General features: G+C 45.0%; 1 protein-coding gene across 1 annotated transcript; it reads left to right on the top strand.

Annotated features, from left to right (window-relative positions):
- Positions 1-3,769: 3,769 nt before the first annotated feature.
- Positions 3,770-15,020, top strand: LOC106556665 (solute carrier family 2, facilitated glucose transporter member 5-like). The gene is made up of 12 exons (XM_087702022.1): positions 3,770-3,993; positions 5,029-5,127; positions 6,334-6,494; positions 6,770-6,894; positions 7,532-7,684; positions 8,337-8,462; positions 9,969-10,156; positions 10,513-10,623; positions 11,337-11,438; positions 12,170-12,242; positions 13,510-13,637; positions 14,411-15,020. The coding sequence occupies exons 1-12, from the start codon at positions 3,958-3,960 to the stop codon at positions 14,645-14,647; spliced, it is 1,539 nt and encodes a 512-aa protein (XP_087558148.1). The 5' UTR covers positions 3,770-3,957; the 3' UTR covers positions 14,648-15,020.
- The last annotated feature ends 384 nt before the right edge of the window (positions 15,021-15,404 follow it).

Raw genomic sequence — 15,404 nt, forward strand, 5'->3', positions numbered from 1 at the left:
GAGAAATTTCTTTGGCAGTATCAACAATTAAACCAGGGAAAAAGTTGCCTTCAGAAGTTGCGGATGCTCCCATCCCTGGAGTGTTTTTTTTAAAAAAGACATCTATTTGTCTGAAATGGGTCTCCTGCTTGAGCAGGGGGTTGGACTAGAAGACCTCCACGGTCCCTTCCAACTCTGTTATTGGGAGAGAAATGCAACATAATCGCTATGTAGCTATATTTTTCTTATATTTCCAGGTGCCACAGCTTTGGAGTTGTGGAAAGTTATCACCCAGCGTGCAGCAAAGGCCAAATTGGAGTGTTTAGTGTTTGAGGAACTTGGCTGATGGAGAAAACACGAGGGAAAGAATTAACAGCTTGAAATTTCTCCCGTGGCTGGAAAAATAGGCCTGCTACAAATTTCTCTTAATAGGTGAGTGGAGGACGAAGACTTATTAAGTTGAGCAACAGAAGTCAATTCCATGCACACATCTCATTATTTGGAGAATAATGTCTTTCTCAACCTTGTCAATTTTTAAGATGCCCAGACTTCAGTTCCCAGATTTCCCCAGCAAGCTATGCTCTATGCCAGCTGAGGAATTCTGGGAGTTGAAATCCGCATATCTTAAAAGCATCTGGGTTGGGCAATTTCACATTTCAAAGATGGCAAGTTTTGGGAACAATAGGAAAAATCAGTTCCCTAGATTTTGCAAATGTTACACTTTATGGATTTTTTTTTCCTCCTTGATGTTTTGGTTCCTCTTTTCCCCTGCAGGCGGGGATTAACTCTCCTTGAAATAAGGGGGCAGGTTGATTTAGTTACTGATTAAGGATAAAAGAAACTTAAGGATAAAAGTATATTTTTTGTCCTGGATTAGGTGGAGGAGGGAGGAGAAGGACAAATAACCATGAAAAAGGGTTTGCACATCAGTGATAAACATGCCCAGGCATATTTTCAAACTTTAAGCCACCCTGGAGTACAGGATGAAATAATGAAATCTTTAGAGAAAGAGGGAAAAACTGGATGTAAATAAAATTGAAAGGAATTTATTGGCCTCTAGTTATCCCTGCTCCTCATTTTGCAGCTAAACCAAAGAGGGGGGAAAAAAGGAAAAATCATAACCATATGTATTATTAAAAAACAACAACACACACACACACACGTTTATGTCCCATTCTCCAAAGCTGGCCTTCCCAGATATTTCACCTGTATTGATTTGACTAAAAAAAAGTGTAAGCATCCTTTAATAATAACAATTAATTAAATGTATATGTCACCTGATTTGCAGAAAAAAAATGGGCAAAAGCATTGCATGCTAAACTTTGATAAGGATTGGATATATATTCACTGTTCTGTGGAACCTATTTTCTCCCGCAAAAAAAATGGGCAAAATCCCCCCTTTTTTTTCCACACAAACACACACATATTTAATTCTTCTGTAGCACCTATTTTATTTTTCCTGCATGGGGCCATGTGGAAGTTTGCCCTATTACACCTTTTCCAAACAGTAAGCAAGTTTGGTTTTATATACTCTTAGGAAGCATCCAATTCCTTTGCAAACAGAGATAACTTTTCTCCCCCTCTCTTCTGGTGGCTTGGGAAAAGGCTTAAATCTACAACTCCAGAGTAGAAGTAACAGCAGCAACAAAGCAGGGGAAAGCATTCTGCACCCCAAGGAGAATCAAGAATGTCTTTCCTTCCCCCCAGAAGAAAGTTGGGGCGTGGGGGTGAGGTTGCGTTCTGTCTACGTGCTGCAGTGATTTTACTAAAGGTTAGGGAGGTCATGCCAGCCAGCCAGGAGAGGAAGTTGGTTTTTTTTTTTAAACTGCCCAGGGGGTGCCTAAAGGGCTTATCTGTTAGGGGTCACGTAAGCAATGGTTCCCTCCCAGATACCCTTAGAAGAAAAGGAATTTTCTGGGGAGGAGGGGGTGGGGTCAGAACAAAGAAGGGGTATATATATATAGGATGAAGAGAGCTCGGGGGCTTGTGGCTTGCTGTATCACAACCAGCTCAGTCTGTGAGGGCATCTAGACGTCTTCTGCAAGAAGGAAATATTTGCTGGCTGGAAAGCGGGATTTCTTTTACAGCTTTTGGGAGGTAAGGAGAATAAAACAAAAGATGAAGAGGTTTTGTTTTGGGTAGACCCTAGGGAAATAATTCGCTTTGCAAAGTCATTTTTTTAAAATATGTCTATTTGTTTGTAGGGAGTTGGGATAATAAACTCTTGCAGGGTGTGTTACACAGGGGGAGAAATGGCCACGTTGTTGCGTCTTATTTCAACGGCTTTTGATGGGTTATTTGTCCCAACTGGAGAATCGGTGTTGGTTGTTTTTTTTGTCCCCATCATCCCCAGCCAGCTACCCGGCTGGGGTTGATGGGATCCTACCGAGGGAGGGAAACAAATCGAGAGGGGAAAAAATGCTGGTGGAAATTGGAGGGGAAAGCAGAAAGTTTGGAGGGGAAAATCCAGGAGGAAAAATAAACTTTTGCAGTTGCTTAGAAGGAATAAAACCTTTCGTGGAAGATGTTTCTCAAATTAAAAGCAGGGGGGGCTGTTTTGTATTTTTTTTCTTCCCCCTTTCTGAAAATCCTTTTTTTTTTCTTCCAAAATTATTTTTTTTTTAAAGCTGGAATTGTCTCCTTCTGCCTGGAAGGAGGTTTGGCTCATCCTTTTGTTGTAGAGATTCTTTCTTTTTTAAAGAAAATCACTACACGGGAAATGAATAGCCTCGGTGCCATTATTTTTCTCTGGTCTTGCGAGGACACTTGTTTTTTCTTACAAACTTCTTTTCCTAAGTTCAGTTTGATTCTTAGCCAGGTTGTTTTGTACATCTGAAAAGAAGAAAATCTCCTTTTTTTGTGTGTGATGGTTTGGGGTTTTGGCTATGTGTGTGTGTGTGTGTTTCCCCGTTTTTCAATGTGTTGGAAAGCACACTTAAGAAATTGGAAGTGGTCTTCGGTGATAGAGGTCTTGAGGACTACAATTCCTATCAACCACAGCCATGCCCGTTGTTGTTTTTCAATTGGATTGATGCAGCACAGATAAGTTGCTGGACATAATGGAGATTCAAAGTGCTGTTGTTGTTTTTTTAGAAATGGCAAATAAAAATATTTTCCCCCCAAAATCTTGCTTCTTCTCCAGATAGTGAGATATTGTGGTCTCCAAAAACTGGAATTTGCTGCTTTTAATTCTGATGGCACTAAATAAAACAATTCTCATCCCCCCCCCCCTTCTCTATTCTGCTTGTTAAACTTTCTGCCTAACTTTTAAAAGCTACTTTTTAAAAAAGTTTTCTGGAGGTGAAAAAGCCAGGAGACAAAGAGGGGGAAAACAAGTGACTTCCAATCCGATTTTTCTCACGTGTTCCCCAACTACAATTCCAATAACACCCCACACCCCCACACCCCTGGCTGCGTCATGGGAGGTGTAACATCAACTAACTAGGCGTTTATTTATTTTTTAAGTACTGGGGTAGTTGTGAGTGCTTTGGAAAGGTGTTTGTGTAGGGCAGTGAAACCTCAGTCTTGGGCCATTTTAGAGTGTCTGGACTTCAATTCCCAGGAGTCCCTAGTAGGCTGGGGAATTCTGGGAGCTGAAGTCCGGACCTTTTAAAATAAAATAAAAAACTGGAGAATCTTTGAAGTAAGGCAAAGAAATTTGGGAGGATGAAACAAAGAATTCCCCCCCCCCCTGCACCAAAATTAAACCCGTTTCTTCTTCTTCATCCCTGCAACCAGTCTGTGATTTGAACTAAAAAAAAAGAGCTTTGGTAGAAGTTATCAAAAGTTATCAAAAGGCCCAGGGTGTCCGCTTTATCCAGAAGCAGTAAAATAAATTGCAAGGCGTTGCCAACTTATCTTGCTCAGTGGCATTTAATTGCAGAGATTTATAACCCCCTGTCTTGTGGAATGCATTCTTATTTCTTCCTTTCTCCATTCCTCCCTTTTTAGGTCTGCAGGACAAGAGGAAGAGTGAAAATGCCGCAGCCCATGCCACAGGAACCCCAGAAGGGGGTGAGTACAGATTTTCGTTTTTTGAGCGTTGGGAGGACAGAAATGGACATGGGGGAATTTTTTTTTTTTTTAAGAAAGAGGATCAGAACAGGATTTCCACTGTAATAAACCTTGTTTAAAGGCTGTTTCATTTTTTGGGGGGGGGGGGGGTGTGAAATTTCCTGAGCTGCCAGCGCAATTCAGTCCCAGGGATGAGGAGTTTTCCGTGTGAATATCCACACAGTTTGTAAACATGCCAGGACTTGTTGTATCATTGACTAGGTGATAATGTCCGGACCAAATGTAATTTCTAATCTTGGATTTCCCCCACTTACCAGAGGGAGCCCCCTTGTGGAATACTGTGAAGCCGTTATCATGGCAACTCCACTGCACTGCACAGTATGAGTCATTTTACAGCAGTACAGTAGAAGCCCTTTGAAGGCACAACAGGCTGTATCTTAACAGAACACATACACCAAGGCGTTTTAGGATTGTCTTAGCCCCACAATATTTTTTTTCCCCAGAGAGTAAGTCATCTGAGTGCCAAGTTTGGTTGAAATTGCTCGAGGCGCTCCAGAGTTAACACACCCACACACACACAAATACACACACACACACAGAGGGAGGGAGATTTTTATATAGATAGATATGCAAAGTCTTTTTTCATGGTTATTTCTTCTCTTCCACCTTCCTCCACCTAATCCGGGACAAAAAATATACCCATTTCTTTCCTCCTTAATCAGTAACTAAATCAACCTGCCCCTTATCTCAAGAAGAGCTAATCCCCAGCTCCAGGGGAAAAGAGGAACCAAAACAAGAAAAAAAAAACTTCCATAAAATGTAAATCGGGATCCATGCAGATAGGGGGGGTCCCCCACTCAATTTCTCTGCATACATTAAAGATTGGAAAGTAACTTACAGGAGTTGACTTACTGAAATGCTCCAAATGTTTGCACAGCTTAGCTGGTTTTAAGAGGATGCCCTAAGTTAACTCCTGTAAGTTACTTTCCAATTTTGCAGATAGGAACCTAAGGAGTCTTTTTTTTTCTTTTGCAGAAAATGACTGTGATGCTTGCTCTGGTGACTCTCATTGCGGCATTCGGATCATCTTTCCAGTATGGATATAATGTCTCCGTGATCAATTCTCCAGCTCCGGTTTGTTGGGGGGTTATTTAATCCATTTAGGGGAACATTTTTTTGGTGGTTTATAAATTTCAAAGAAGGTAGAGATGCCCAAATGGCCGATAGTGTTTATTTATTTATTTTTTTCAGTTTGGCTTAAGAAAAAGAGAGCAGTGTTTCTCAACCTAGGCAGCTTTTAAGATGTGAGTCTGCATCTCTTAAAAGTGGTCGGAAATGAGAAACGCAGATTTAGAAAGTGTTTTTAATAACATGTTAGAATGTACTTTGTACTGCAATGACTGTAGAATTATTCCAGACACTAGATGGCAGTGTTTAGTGTGCATCAAGGGTTATAATATATGGACGTGATGGGCACGCGAGGCGTTGCCCTCTCAGCTGGCCAGCACGCATGCGTGCTCGCCAGCAGACTTCAGCCTTCTTTTGAGGCCATTTTTTGCCCTCCGGAGAGGGGGGAAAGGGAAGCCTCCGAAGGCTCCAGAGGGCTAAAACTGGTCCTACAAGCAAACCAGAAGTACATTCCCAAACTTCTGGTTTGCCCATAGAGCCGTTGTTTTCCACTCCGGAGGCTTCAGGAAGTTCCTGAAGCCTCCCTAAGGCCGGTTTTTCATGCTCTGGAGGCTTCAGGAAGCTCCTGAAGCCTCCGGAAGGCGGGGGAGGCTGCTTTCACCCTCCCAGGCTCCTATAAATCCTCTGTAGCCTGGGGACCCTCCCAGGCTCCTATAGCTTGGGGAGGGCGAAAAAAGCATGCCAAAAATGGAGGGAGCACTGCTCATGCATGCATGCATCCTGGGGTCGTGCACATAGCATTGTGGGTGTGGCACGCCCATGCACAACCCCCCTGCACTCCCCCCGCTTTCGGCACGCGAGCCGAAAAAGGTTCACCATCACTGATCTGTGGTTTCTTTAGTAGAGTTTCTTGTTACAGTCATGCAGTTGAGCAGTAAAACACATGGTGACTGTACTGTGGTGCTTGATATGAAATAGAATTTTCTAAGAGAAAGAAATACCTGTGAGTGGGGACTTGTTTCAGGCCAAATGACATACTTTTAATATTCCTTAAATCCACTTGTGCCAACTAAGGTACTTTGTACTGTTAGCCTTCAAATTTTGCTGGCTGAGGATGATGGATACCCAACCCATTTGAGGTCCCCGCCACCACAAGTTGGGGTTCTTGTTGGTCCTTTTCTAATTGGTCCTTTCTTCCATCTATCCTTCCAGTTCATGCAACAGTTTTATAATGAGACCTACCAGGGACGATACAGTAAATATATGGACGAGAGCTTGATGACCGCCCTCTGGTCTCTGAGTGTGTCCTTCTTCCCACTTGGGGGGTTCTTTGGATCGCTGATGGTGGGGCCCATGGTGAACAACTGTGGCAGGTAGGTTTCCTTCTTCTTTGTTTGCACAATTTGCATCCTGGGCCGGGTGTGAGGCTCCTGCTAGCCTGGGAGATAGAAAACATCCACAGTGCCAGGAGAAACATCTGGCTTGTCTTTCCTCCTGGGTGTGGTTGAATGTCGAAGCAAAGAGGACCTCCTGGGATGGTCTTCTGTGGACCATGGAAAGGTGTTAGAAGGTTGAAGGCCAGACCTTCATCCTTTAGAGCTCCAGGTTGAATCTTCTGAAGTTCTTGAGATGTTCTCCTCCTTTCCAGGAAAGGCACCCTCCTCATCAACAACATCTTCTCCATCATCCCTGCCATCCTCATGGGGATCTCCAAGGTAGCCAAGACCTTCGAAGTGATCATCATTTGCCGTATCATTATTGGCATTTGCGCAGGTGAGACCTCAGCGTTAAGACACGAAGGGCAACCTCGCCCATTTTAGAGGCCATTTTCCATTTCCGTGTTAAAAAGAGGCGGGGAGTGGGGAATTCTGGGAGTTGAAGTCCACCAGCCTTCCAAGTTAAAAAATATTTAGCAAAAGGGCTAGAGAAATCAAGGAATCCTCCTTGACCAGTGAAACACATAATGTTATTGTCAGGAAAAACCATTTTGGGGCGGGCGAATGGTTGTGTGTGGGATGCAGTGGCTCAGTGGCTAAGATACTGAGCTTGTCAATCAGAAAGGTTGATGGTTCGAATCCCTAAGCGCTGCGTAACAGAGTGAGCTCCCGTGACTTGTCCCAGCTTCTGCCAACCTAGCAGTTCGAAAGCACGTAAAAAATGCAAGGAGAAAAATAGGGACCCACTTTGGTGGGAAGGGAACAGCATTTTGTGAGTCTTCGGGAGTTGAGTCATGCCGGCCACATGACCACGTAATTGTCTTCAGAGAGCACTTGCTCTTTGGCTTTGAAACGGAGATGAGCACCGCCCTCTAGAGTCGGGAACGACTAGCACATGTGTGCGAGGGGAACCTTTACCTTTAAGGGTGTGTACCCCGATACCCTCCTGAATCTGTTCTCGTTTTCCCTGTTAGGCATTTCTTCCAACGTCGTTCCCATGTACCTCGGAGAGATGTCCCCCAAACACCTCCGAGGAGCCATCGGGGTGATGCCGCAGCTGTTCATCACGGTGGGAATCCTGGCAGCTCAGATTCTTGGGATGAGAATGATCCTTGGAAGCGCCGAAGGTAAACCGGAGAGATGGGGATTGGTGTAGGCGGGGTTGCTGGGTGTTGTGCAAGAACAGGGTGTCAGGGTTCCAAACAGCATCCAAAAATAAATCACGAGTCCGAGGCAAAGTATTGCTCAAAGTTCCAATTGATTAAGAGAGCCATGTTGGCACATCTGGGGAAACCCAAATCTGAAAGCTTCCTGGTTTTCCCCACCCAGTTGAAAGTCCAAGACTTTGCCCCCACACCCACAAGTCCATCATGTGGTCCAATCTTCCACTGCCACAAAGACAGATTCCTCCAATCCAGTTCCGGTCAGGTGTGCAGAGGTGCAGAAACAAAGGATGACCTTGGCTTTCTCGAAAGAATGTTGTTATGGCTACATGGCATCTAATCCCCCCCCTCCCATTTTCCCACAATAGAAAATGCATGGTAGAATAATAGAAACTGTTTTCTGACACGGCGATTGGTGTAGATGTGTTGTTGTGGGGTGTTGTGCGAGAACGGGGATTGATGTAGACGTTGTTACGGGTGTTGTGCAAGGATGGTGATTGGTGTAGCCCTTGTTGGGTGTTGTGCCAGGATGGGGATTAGTGTGGGAGTTGTGGAAGGATGGGGATTGGTGCAGGCATTGCCGTGTGTTGTGACGCGTCTCCCTCTTTCTCTGCAGGTTGGCCGATCCTCATGGGCCTGACGGGGGTCCCTGCTGCGTTACAGCTTATCCTCCTGCCATTTTTTCCCGAGAGCCCCAGGTATCTGCTTATCCAGAAAGGCGATGAAGAGGGCGCAAGAACAGGTACATTTCCAGCTTCTAGGTACACCGGCAGTCCTTACGGCTTACGACCACAATTGAGTTCAACGACCACGATTGGGTTCAAAACCACACCCACAAGACCATCACATGGTCCAATCTCCCACTGCCCTGCTGGCAGTTCCACCCACCCAATTCCGGTGAGGTGCAGAGGTTCAGAGACAAAGGATGACCTTAGATTTCTGGAAAGAATGTTGTTATGGCTACATATCGTCTAACCCCGTACAATCCCCCCTCCCATTTTCCCATCATAGAAAATGCATACTAGAATAATAGAAAGTGTGGCAGGCCAGAGATCCCAAAAGAAAAAAATGGCTGCAGGCCTGACATTAGATTTGCCCCGTTCTGCGACTTTTCTTGCCGCATTCGTTAAGCGGATCACCGCAGTTGTTAAATTGGCAGCACGGTTGTTAAGTGAAGCTAGCTCCCTCCCCCCCCCCCACACCCACTTGGCTTGTCAGAAGGTTGCAAAAGGGGATCACGGGACCCCCACCCCGGACACTGCAACTGTTATAAATGTGAACCCATTGTCTGAATTTTGATCTTGTGACTGTGGAGATGGTCGTTAAGTGTGAATGGTCCTGTCACTTTTTTTCAGTGCCGTTGTAACTTTGGTCATTAAGTGAACTGTTTTAAGTCAAGGAATACCTGTACCCGCCTCCCAGTGTTTTGCCTGCTGTAGTGGAAAGTGGAAAGGAGCATTGCTTGGCTATACGGACAGTCCTTGACTTATAACAATCCCTTTAGTGACTATTTGAAGTTGCAGCGGTACTGACTTTGGCAATGTGAATTTTTTCACACTTAATGACCATTGCAACATTCCCAAGGTCAGTTGATCCAGATTCAGATGCTTGGCAACTGATTCATATTTATGACGGTCACAGTATTCTGGAGTCCTGTGACCCCCTTTTTGCGGCCTTCTGACAAGCCAAGGCAACGGGGAAGCGAGATTTCCTTAACAACTGTGTGACTAACTTAACGGCGGTGATTCATGGCAAGGAAGGTCGTAAAACAGGGCGGAATTGACTTAGCAACTGTCTTCGCTTAACAATGGAAATTTGGGGCTCAAATCTTTCGGTCGTAAGTCAAGGACTGCCAATAGTTTGGGCTCTGTTTAATACATCCCTCTTAATCTTCGTATAATGACCCCATGATCCCTTGCGAGGTGGAGTCTGGGCAACTGAATGGAGCTAGCAGAGTGTTTCCTGGCCGGATGCCTTTCCCTGTTGCCAATGTGGAGTTTTGTTCGGCAGATGTTTTCTCATTGTGCCGAGAGAGAGAAATAACTGCCTCTGCCTAGGATCAAATTCACAGCCTCCTGATTGTGAGGCGAGAGCTCCACCTCTAGGCCACTCTTAATATAGGGATAATTTTTTGTGGTCCTCAGGTGTAACTGAACTACAATTCCCAGCATGCCCTGCTCTCATCCTGGCTTCTTATCCAATCCTAGATTTTTATGTTTCTTGTCTTTTTCCCTGCTTTTTGGCTCAGCTTTGAGGAAGCTGCGAGGCTCGGATGACGTGGAAGACGAGATGGACGAGATGCGGCAGGAAGACCAAGCGGAGAAAGCTGAGGGACGGATGTCCATCTTGACCCTCTTCACCTATCCAGGCCTTCGCTGGCAGCTCATCTCCATCATCGTCATGATGATGGGGCAGCAGCTGTCTGGGGTCAACGCGGTAAGTAAGAACCACTCCACGGCATGCTTTTAAAGAAGTAATGGCGTCTGTATGTATCCCCTAGAGGTCATCCAGTCTCGCCCCTCGTTCGTTTCTTTCCCCTCCTCGCGATAACATGTTTGTAAGGATGGAAGTCAAAAGGTTGAAAGAAAAATCTATAAACTGGGTTGGCATGTGTGTGTGTGTGGTGGTTATTGGGAGAGGAGGCCACGAGGAAATCTTGAGGCTGTAGAAACCAGGGGATGGATGTCAAATTTGGTTATTGGGAGAGGAGACCACAGGGAAATCTTGAGGCCGTCCAGACCAGGGGATATCAAATTCACTCTCTTGAACCCTGTTTTCCATCTGATTTTTAGGTATATTATTACGCGGACCGGATCTATTCGAACGCGGGAATAGAAGAAAACCATGTCCAGTATGTGACGGTGGGAACAGGAGCAGTCAACGTATTCATGACTATTATTGCGGTATGATTTATTCAGATTTGGTTTAGTGCGCAAGAGATATGACCCCCCCAACTATAGGTAATCCTCCACTTACGACAGTTCATTTAGTGACTATTCAAAGTTACAACAGCACTGAAAAAATGGACTTAGAACTGTTTTTCACTGTTACAACTTTTGCCTGTTCGTCTGCTCAAAATTCATTCGCTTGGCCACCGACTCGTATTTGTGACGGTCGCAGCATCCCGGGGCCACGTGATCCCCCCCCTTTTTCGACCTCCTGACAAGCGAAGTCAGTCCCCAGATTCCCTTAACAATTGTGCTATTGACTAAAGAACTGCAGGGATTCACTTAACGGCCGAGTTACTAACTTAAATCAACGGCAGCGATTCGCGGCAAGAAAGCTTGTAAAATGGGGCAAAAGCTCGCTTAACAAACTCCCCCTGAGCCACATAAATTTTGAGCTGCCTTGTGGTCGTAAGCCGAGAACGACTTCCGAGCCAAACGAATAGAAAAGGGAATTCAGTTCGAATTGGGAATTCTTATTCTTCCCAGCTGTTTAGGAAAGAAATGTGGAAAACTAGAATTTTGCCAACAAACTGCAGTTTGTAGGATTTGGGGAGGCGCGTGCAAGGGAAGGATGAGGGGGGGGCAGCTCTTCTCCGCATGGTGGTGAATTTTGTCAGTGCCTTATGGTCTTCGGTTTACCAATCTAGCTTTTCCCCCCACCTCGGCAGGTATTTGTCGTGGAGGCGCTGGGACGGAGGATTTTGCTCCTGGTTGGTTTTGGGATCTGCTGTGTCGCTTGTACTGTGTTAACCCTTGCGCTAAATCTCAAGGTATGTTTTTTAAAAAAGGCTTTTGACTGGTTTGAAGGGAAGAGGATCAGAGTGCTACAATTTTAGCCTAGATTCAACCATAGCTTGATTCCTTCCTTTAATGGGATGTGGTCTTGGGAGAAAGTCCTTACAATAAAAGATACAACTAGTATTCCTGGAATACCTCTCGGGGCGAACCTTTTCAGAATTGTAGAATAACTTAGAATTGCTTCGTGGTCCCTCCTCCATCATCATCTTCAGAGCAGGAAGGGACCTTGGAGGTCTACTAGTCCAAGCTCAAGCAGAAGACCCTATGTTATTCCAGGCAAGTGGATGTCCAGTCTCTTCTTAAAAGCTTCCAGTGTTGGAGCATTGACAACTTCTGGTGGCAAGCTGTTCCACTGGTTAATTGTTCTAACTGTCAGGAAATTTCTCCTTAGTTCCAGTTTCCTTCTCTCCTTGGTTAAGTTTCCATCCATTCTTTCTCGTCCTGCCTTTTAGTGCTTTTGGAGAATAGCTTGACTCCCTCTTCTTTGGGGCAGCCCCTCAAATATCGAAAGACTGCTATCAGGTCTCCCCTAGTCCTCCTTTTCATTAAACTAGACATACCCAGTTCCTGCAACCGTTCTTCATATGTTTTAGCCTCCAGTCCCCTAATCCTCTTTGTTGCTCATCTCTGCACTTTTTCCAAAGTCTCAGCGTCTTTTAAATACTTTTTTTAAATATAATTTATCATTTCACTTTTCCCCTAGGCGATCTGGTGGATGCCGTACCTGAGCATTGGCTGTGTAATCATTTACGTCATGGGACACGCCATCGGTGCAAGTGAGTAGATATTGTGGGTGTATGCTCGGAGGACATTCACAAATCAGCCTTCTCTCTGAGTTGGCTTGTCAATGCATTCACGCCCTCCACTCAGTACTATTAGTAACCTATGACTTTCACTAAGTGTTATATCTTATGATTCTTGAGGAATGCATTCTATTTTATTTTTCTTTATATACACTGAGAGCATATGCACCAAAGACAAATTCCTTGTGTGTGCAATCACACTAGGCCAATAACAATTTCTACTCTATTCTACTCTACTGTACTCTGCTCTGCTCTGCTCTACTCTACTCTACTCTATTTATTGCCTCTATAACACTGATTTTACTGGATATTATAAAACAAAGGGCCCTTGCGATTTAGTTTCTTCGCATCAAAGCCTCCTCGTGTTTCTAGTCCTCAGGGACGGCAACATTAAGAGGTGGTAAAATTAATTTTTCACTTAGGAAAAAAGTCAACGATTGCATTTAGTTCTGTCTGGAAATCCCGATGGGTTTTTCGGAGGAAAGAAAATTAGTGATTTATGAGTGATTTTACAGAAGCAGGAAATTTTGATGTAACCTGAGAAAAGGATAAAATATAAATGCCTTTATAATAGTCAAAGGTTTTCCATTTTTTCCTATTTCCTGTCCTTTTCACTATTTTCTATACTGCTTTTATCTCGTTAAAAATAATCTCTTTAATAAAATTATGTATAATAGAATGTATAATTACCATACTATAGGCATCCAGTAGGGACGCAGTGGCTCAGTGGCTAAGATGCTGAACTTGCCGATCAGAAAGATCGGCAGTTCGGCAGTTCGAATCCCTAGCTCAGCCTAATGGAGTGAGCTCCCATGATTTGTCCCAGCTTCTGCCAACCTAGCAGTTCGAAAGCACGTAAATATGCAAGTAGAAAGATAGGAACCACCTTTGGTGGGAAGGGAATGGCATTACATGCGCCTTTGGGAGTTGAGTCATGCCGGCCACATGACCACGGAGACGTCTTCGGACAGCGCTGGCTCTTTGGCTTTGAAATGGAGATGAGCATCGCCCCCTAGAGTCGGGAACAGCTAGCACATATGTCCGAGGGGAACCTTTACCTTTCCTTTTAGGCATCTAAGCTTCTAGTCCTCATGAAGCAACCTCAATGGAGAGGTGTAGCCAACGTCAACTTGCAAGCTCAGCCAGGCCTAAGATATGGTTGGAGGGAAATCAAATTTGCTTTTCTTGGATGAAGGACACTCACCTCTCTCTTCTCTATTTCCAATTTCTTCCCTTGTAGGCCCAATTCCAAGTGTTATGATAATGGAAATGTTTCTCCAGTCTTCTCGCCCAGCTGCCTTCATGGTGGGGGGTTCCGTACACTGGCTGTCGAATTTCACTGTGGGGCTGGTTTTCAGCTACTTGGAGGTAAAATCATTTTAACTTTTTTTTTTTGCAAGGGGGGGGGATTGGCCCAGCGTTCTGATTAAATGCGTGTAAACATGCAAAAATAGAGGAACGGTGGGGTGGCCTAGAGGTGGAGCTCTTGCCTCGCAATCAGGAGGCTGTGAGTTCAATCCTAGGTAGAGGGAGATATATTTCTCCCTGGGAAATACATCTGCTGAATACAACTCCGCCCTGGTGACAGGAAGGGCATCGGGCCACTAAATACTCCGCCCCATTCAGTTGTCAAGACTCCACCCTTCAAGGGATTATAGGGTCGTTAAAAAGATGACAATGCAAAAATAGAAATCTGACTCTTGAGCGGGTGGTGTGACCCGCAAATGAATAAGATAGTCCTTGACTTACAAAATTTCGTTTAGTGACCGTTCTGAACTAACACAGCACTGAAAAAAAATGACTTGGGACCCTGTTTCACACTTACGACCCACTGTCACCTGAAACGCTTGGCAACTGACTTGTAGTTATGACGGTTGCAGAGTTTGGGGGGGGGATGTCACGTGATCTGCTTTTGCGACCATCCGGCAAGCAAAGTCAGAATAAGGGAACCCAGGTGCATTTTGCATCCGTGTTGCTCACTTAACAGCAGCAGTGATTCGCTTAACAACTGTCTCGCTTAGCAACAAAAATGTTGGGCTCGATTGTATGTTGTTAAAATAGAGGGGTGCATGAAGTTTAGGTCGGAGGCAAAGCTTCCATCTCCCCTTACAAACGTCCCGTCTCTTTGTTCCTTCCTCCAGCAAGGGCTGGGCCCCTACTGTTTCCTAATTTTTGCTGCCATCTGCTTGGCTACCACGATCTACATCTTCCTCATTGTCCCCGAAACCAAGAACAAAACCTTCATGGAGATCAACCAGATCATGGCCAAGAGGAACGGTACCGAAGATCCGGCCGAGAAAGATGAATTGAAGGATTTCACCGCCGTCTCCGTGCCGTACAGCAAGAAAATGGACGGGGAGAAAAGCAGCGCGTTGTAAGGTCTTTTGGCAACCACCGCAAAATTTCCCCGTGTAAATAAACCCACCGAACTCACTTGCCTTAAACCTCGCACGGTTTGCAACGCGCCCGGCGTCTCTTCGCCTCGCTGTTGGACAAGGGGCAGCCTCAAAAACTTAAAAGTTACATTTCGAGGAGAAATGGAGTGACCAGGCGTTGCCGTTTTATTTTTCCAGCCGTTGCCTTCCAAGGCGGAACTAGCGAGATTTCAATGGAATAATTGTTTTGGAAGAAATCCGGCTAATATTGCTGCATGCTTGAAAAAAGTGCATTTCCCGTCGGGTGGACTCTGAAAATTTTTTATCAGTATTTCTTGTTGTTGTTCTTGAATCGGGATGGATTTCAGCTGACTATGTGGGATAATTTTTGTTTAATAATAATGTTGGGGGTTCTGTTTTTACACTAAACACCCTAATTTAACGGGGGGAAAGACCCCCACTATTGCTTAAATTTGAGAGGGCCACGGTGGCTCAGTGGCTAAGATGCTGAGCTTGTCGATCAGAAAAGCCGGCAGTTCAGCGGTTCGAATCCCTAGCGCCGCGTAACGGAGGGAGCTCCCGTCACTTGTGCCAGTTTCTCCCAACCTAGCAGTTCGAAAGCACGTCAAAAATGCGAGTAGAAAAATAGGGACCACATTTGGTGGGAAGGGAACAGCGTTCCGTGCGCCTTCGGGCGTTGAGTCATGCCGGCCACATGACCACGGAGACGTCTTCGGACAGTGCTGGCTCTTTGGCTTTG

Source organism: Thamnophis sirtalis, unplaced genomic scaffold (assembly GCF_051295495.1).
Source record: "Thamnophis sirtalis isolate CommonGarterSnake01/CBP01778 unplaced genomic scaffold, rThaSir2_p1.2 scaffold_15, whole genome shotgun sequence".
In the NCBI taxonomy this organism is placed as follows: Eukaryota; Metazoa; Chordata; class Lepidosauria; order Squamata; family Natricidae; genus Thamnophis; species Thamnophis sirtalis.

Coding starts and splice junctions, on each gene's coding strand:
- LOC106556665 (XM_087702022.1), top strand. CDS start 3,958: ATGCCGCAGCCCATGCCACAGGAACCCCAGAAGGGG. Junction 10,624..11,336: donor TATTCATGACTATTATTGCG/GTATGATTTATT, acceptor CCACCTCGGCAG/GTATTTGTCGTGGAGGCGCT. Junction 13,638..14,410: donor TGGTTTTCAGCTACTTGGAG/GTAAAATCATTT, acceptor TCCTTCCTCCAG/CAAGGGCTGGGCCCCTACTG.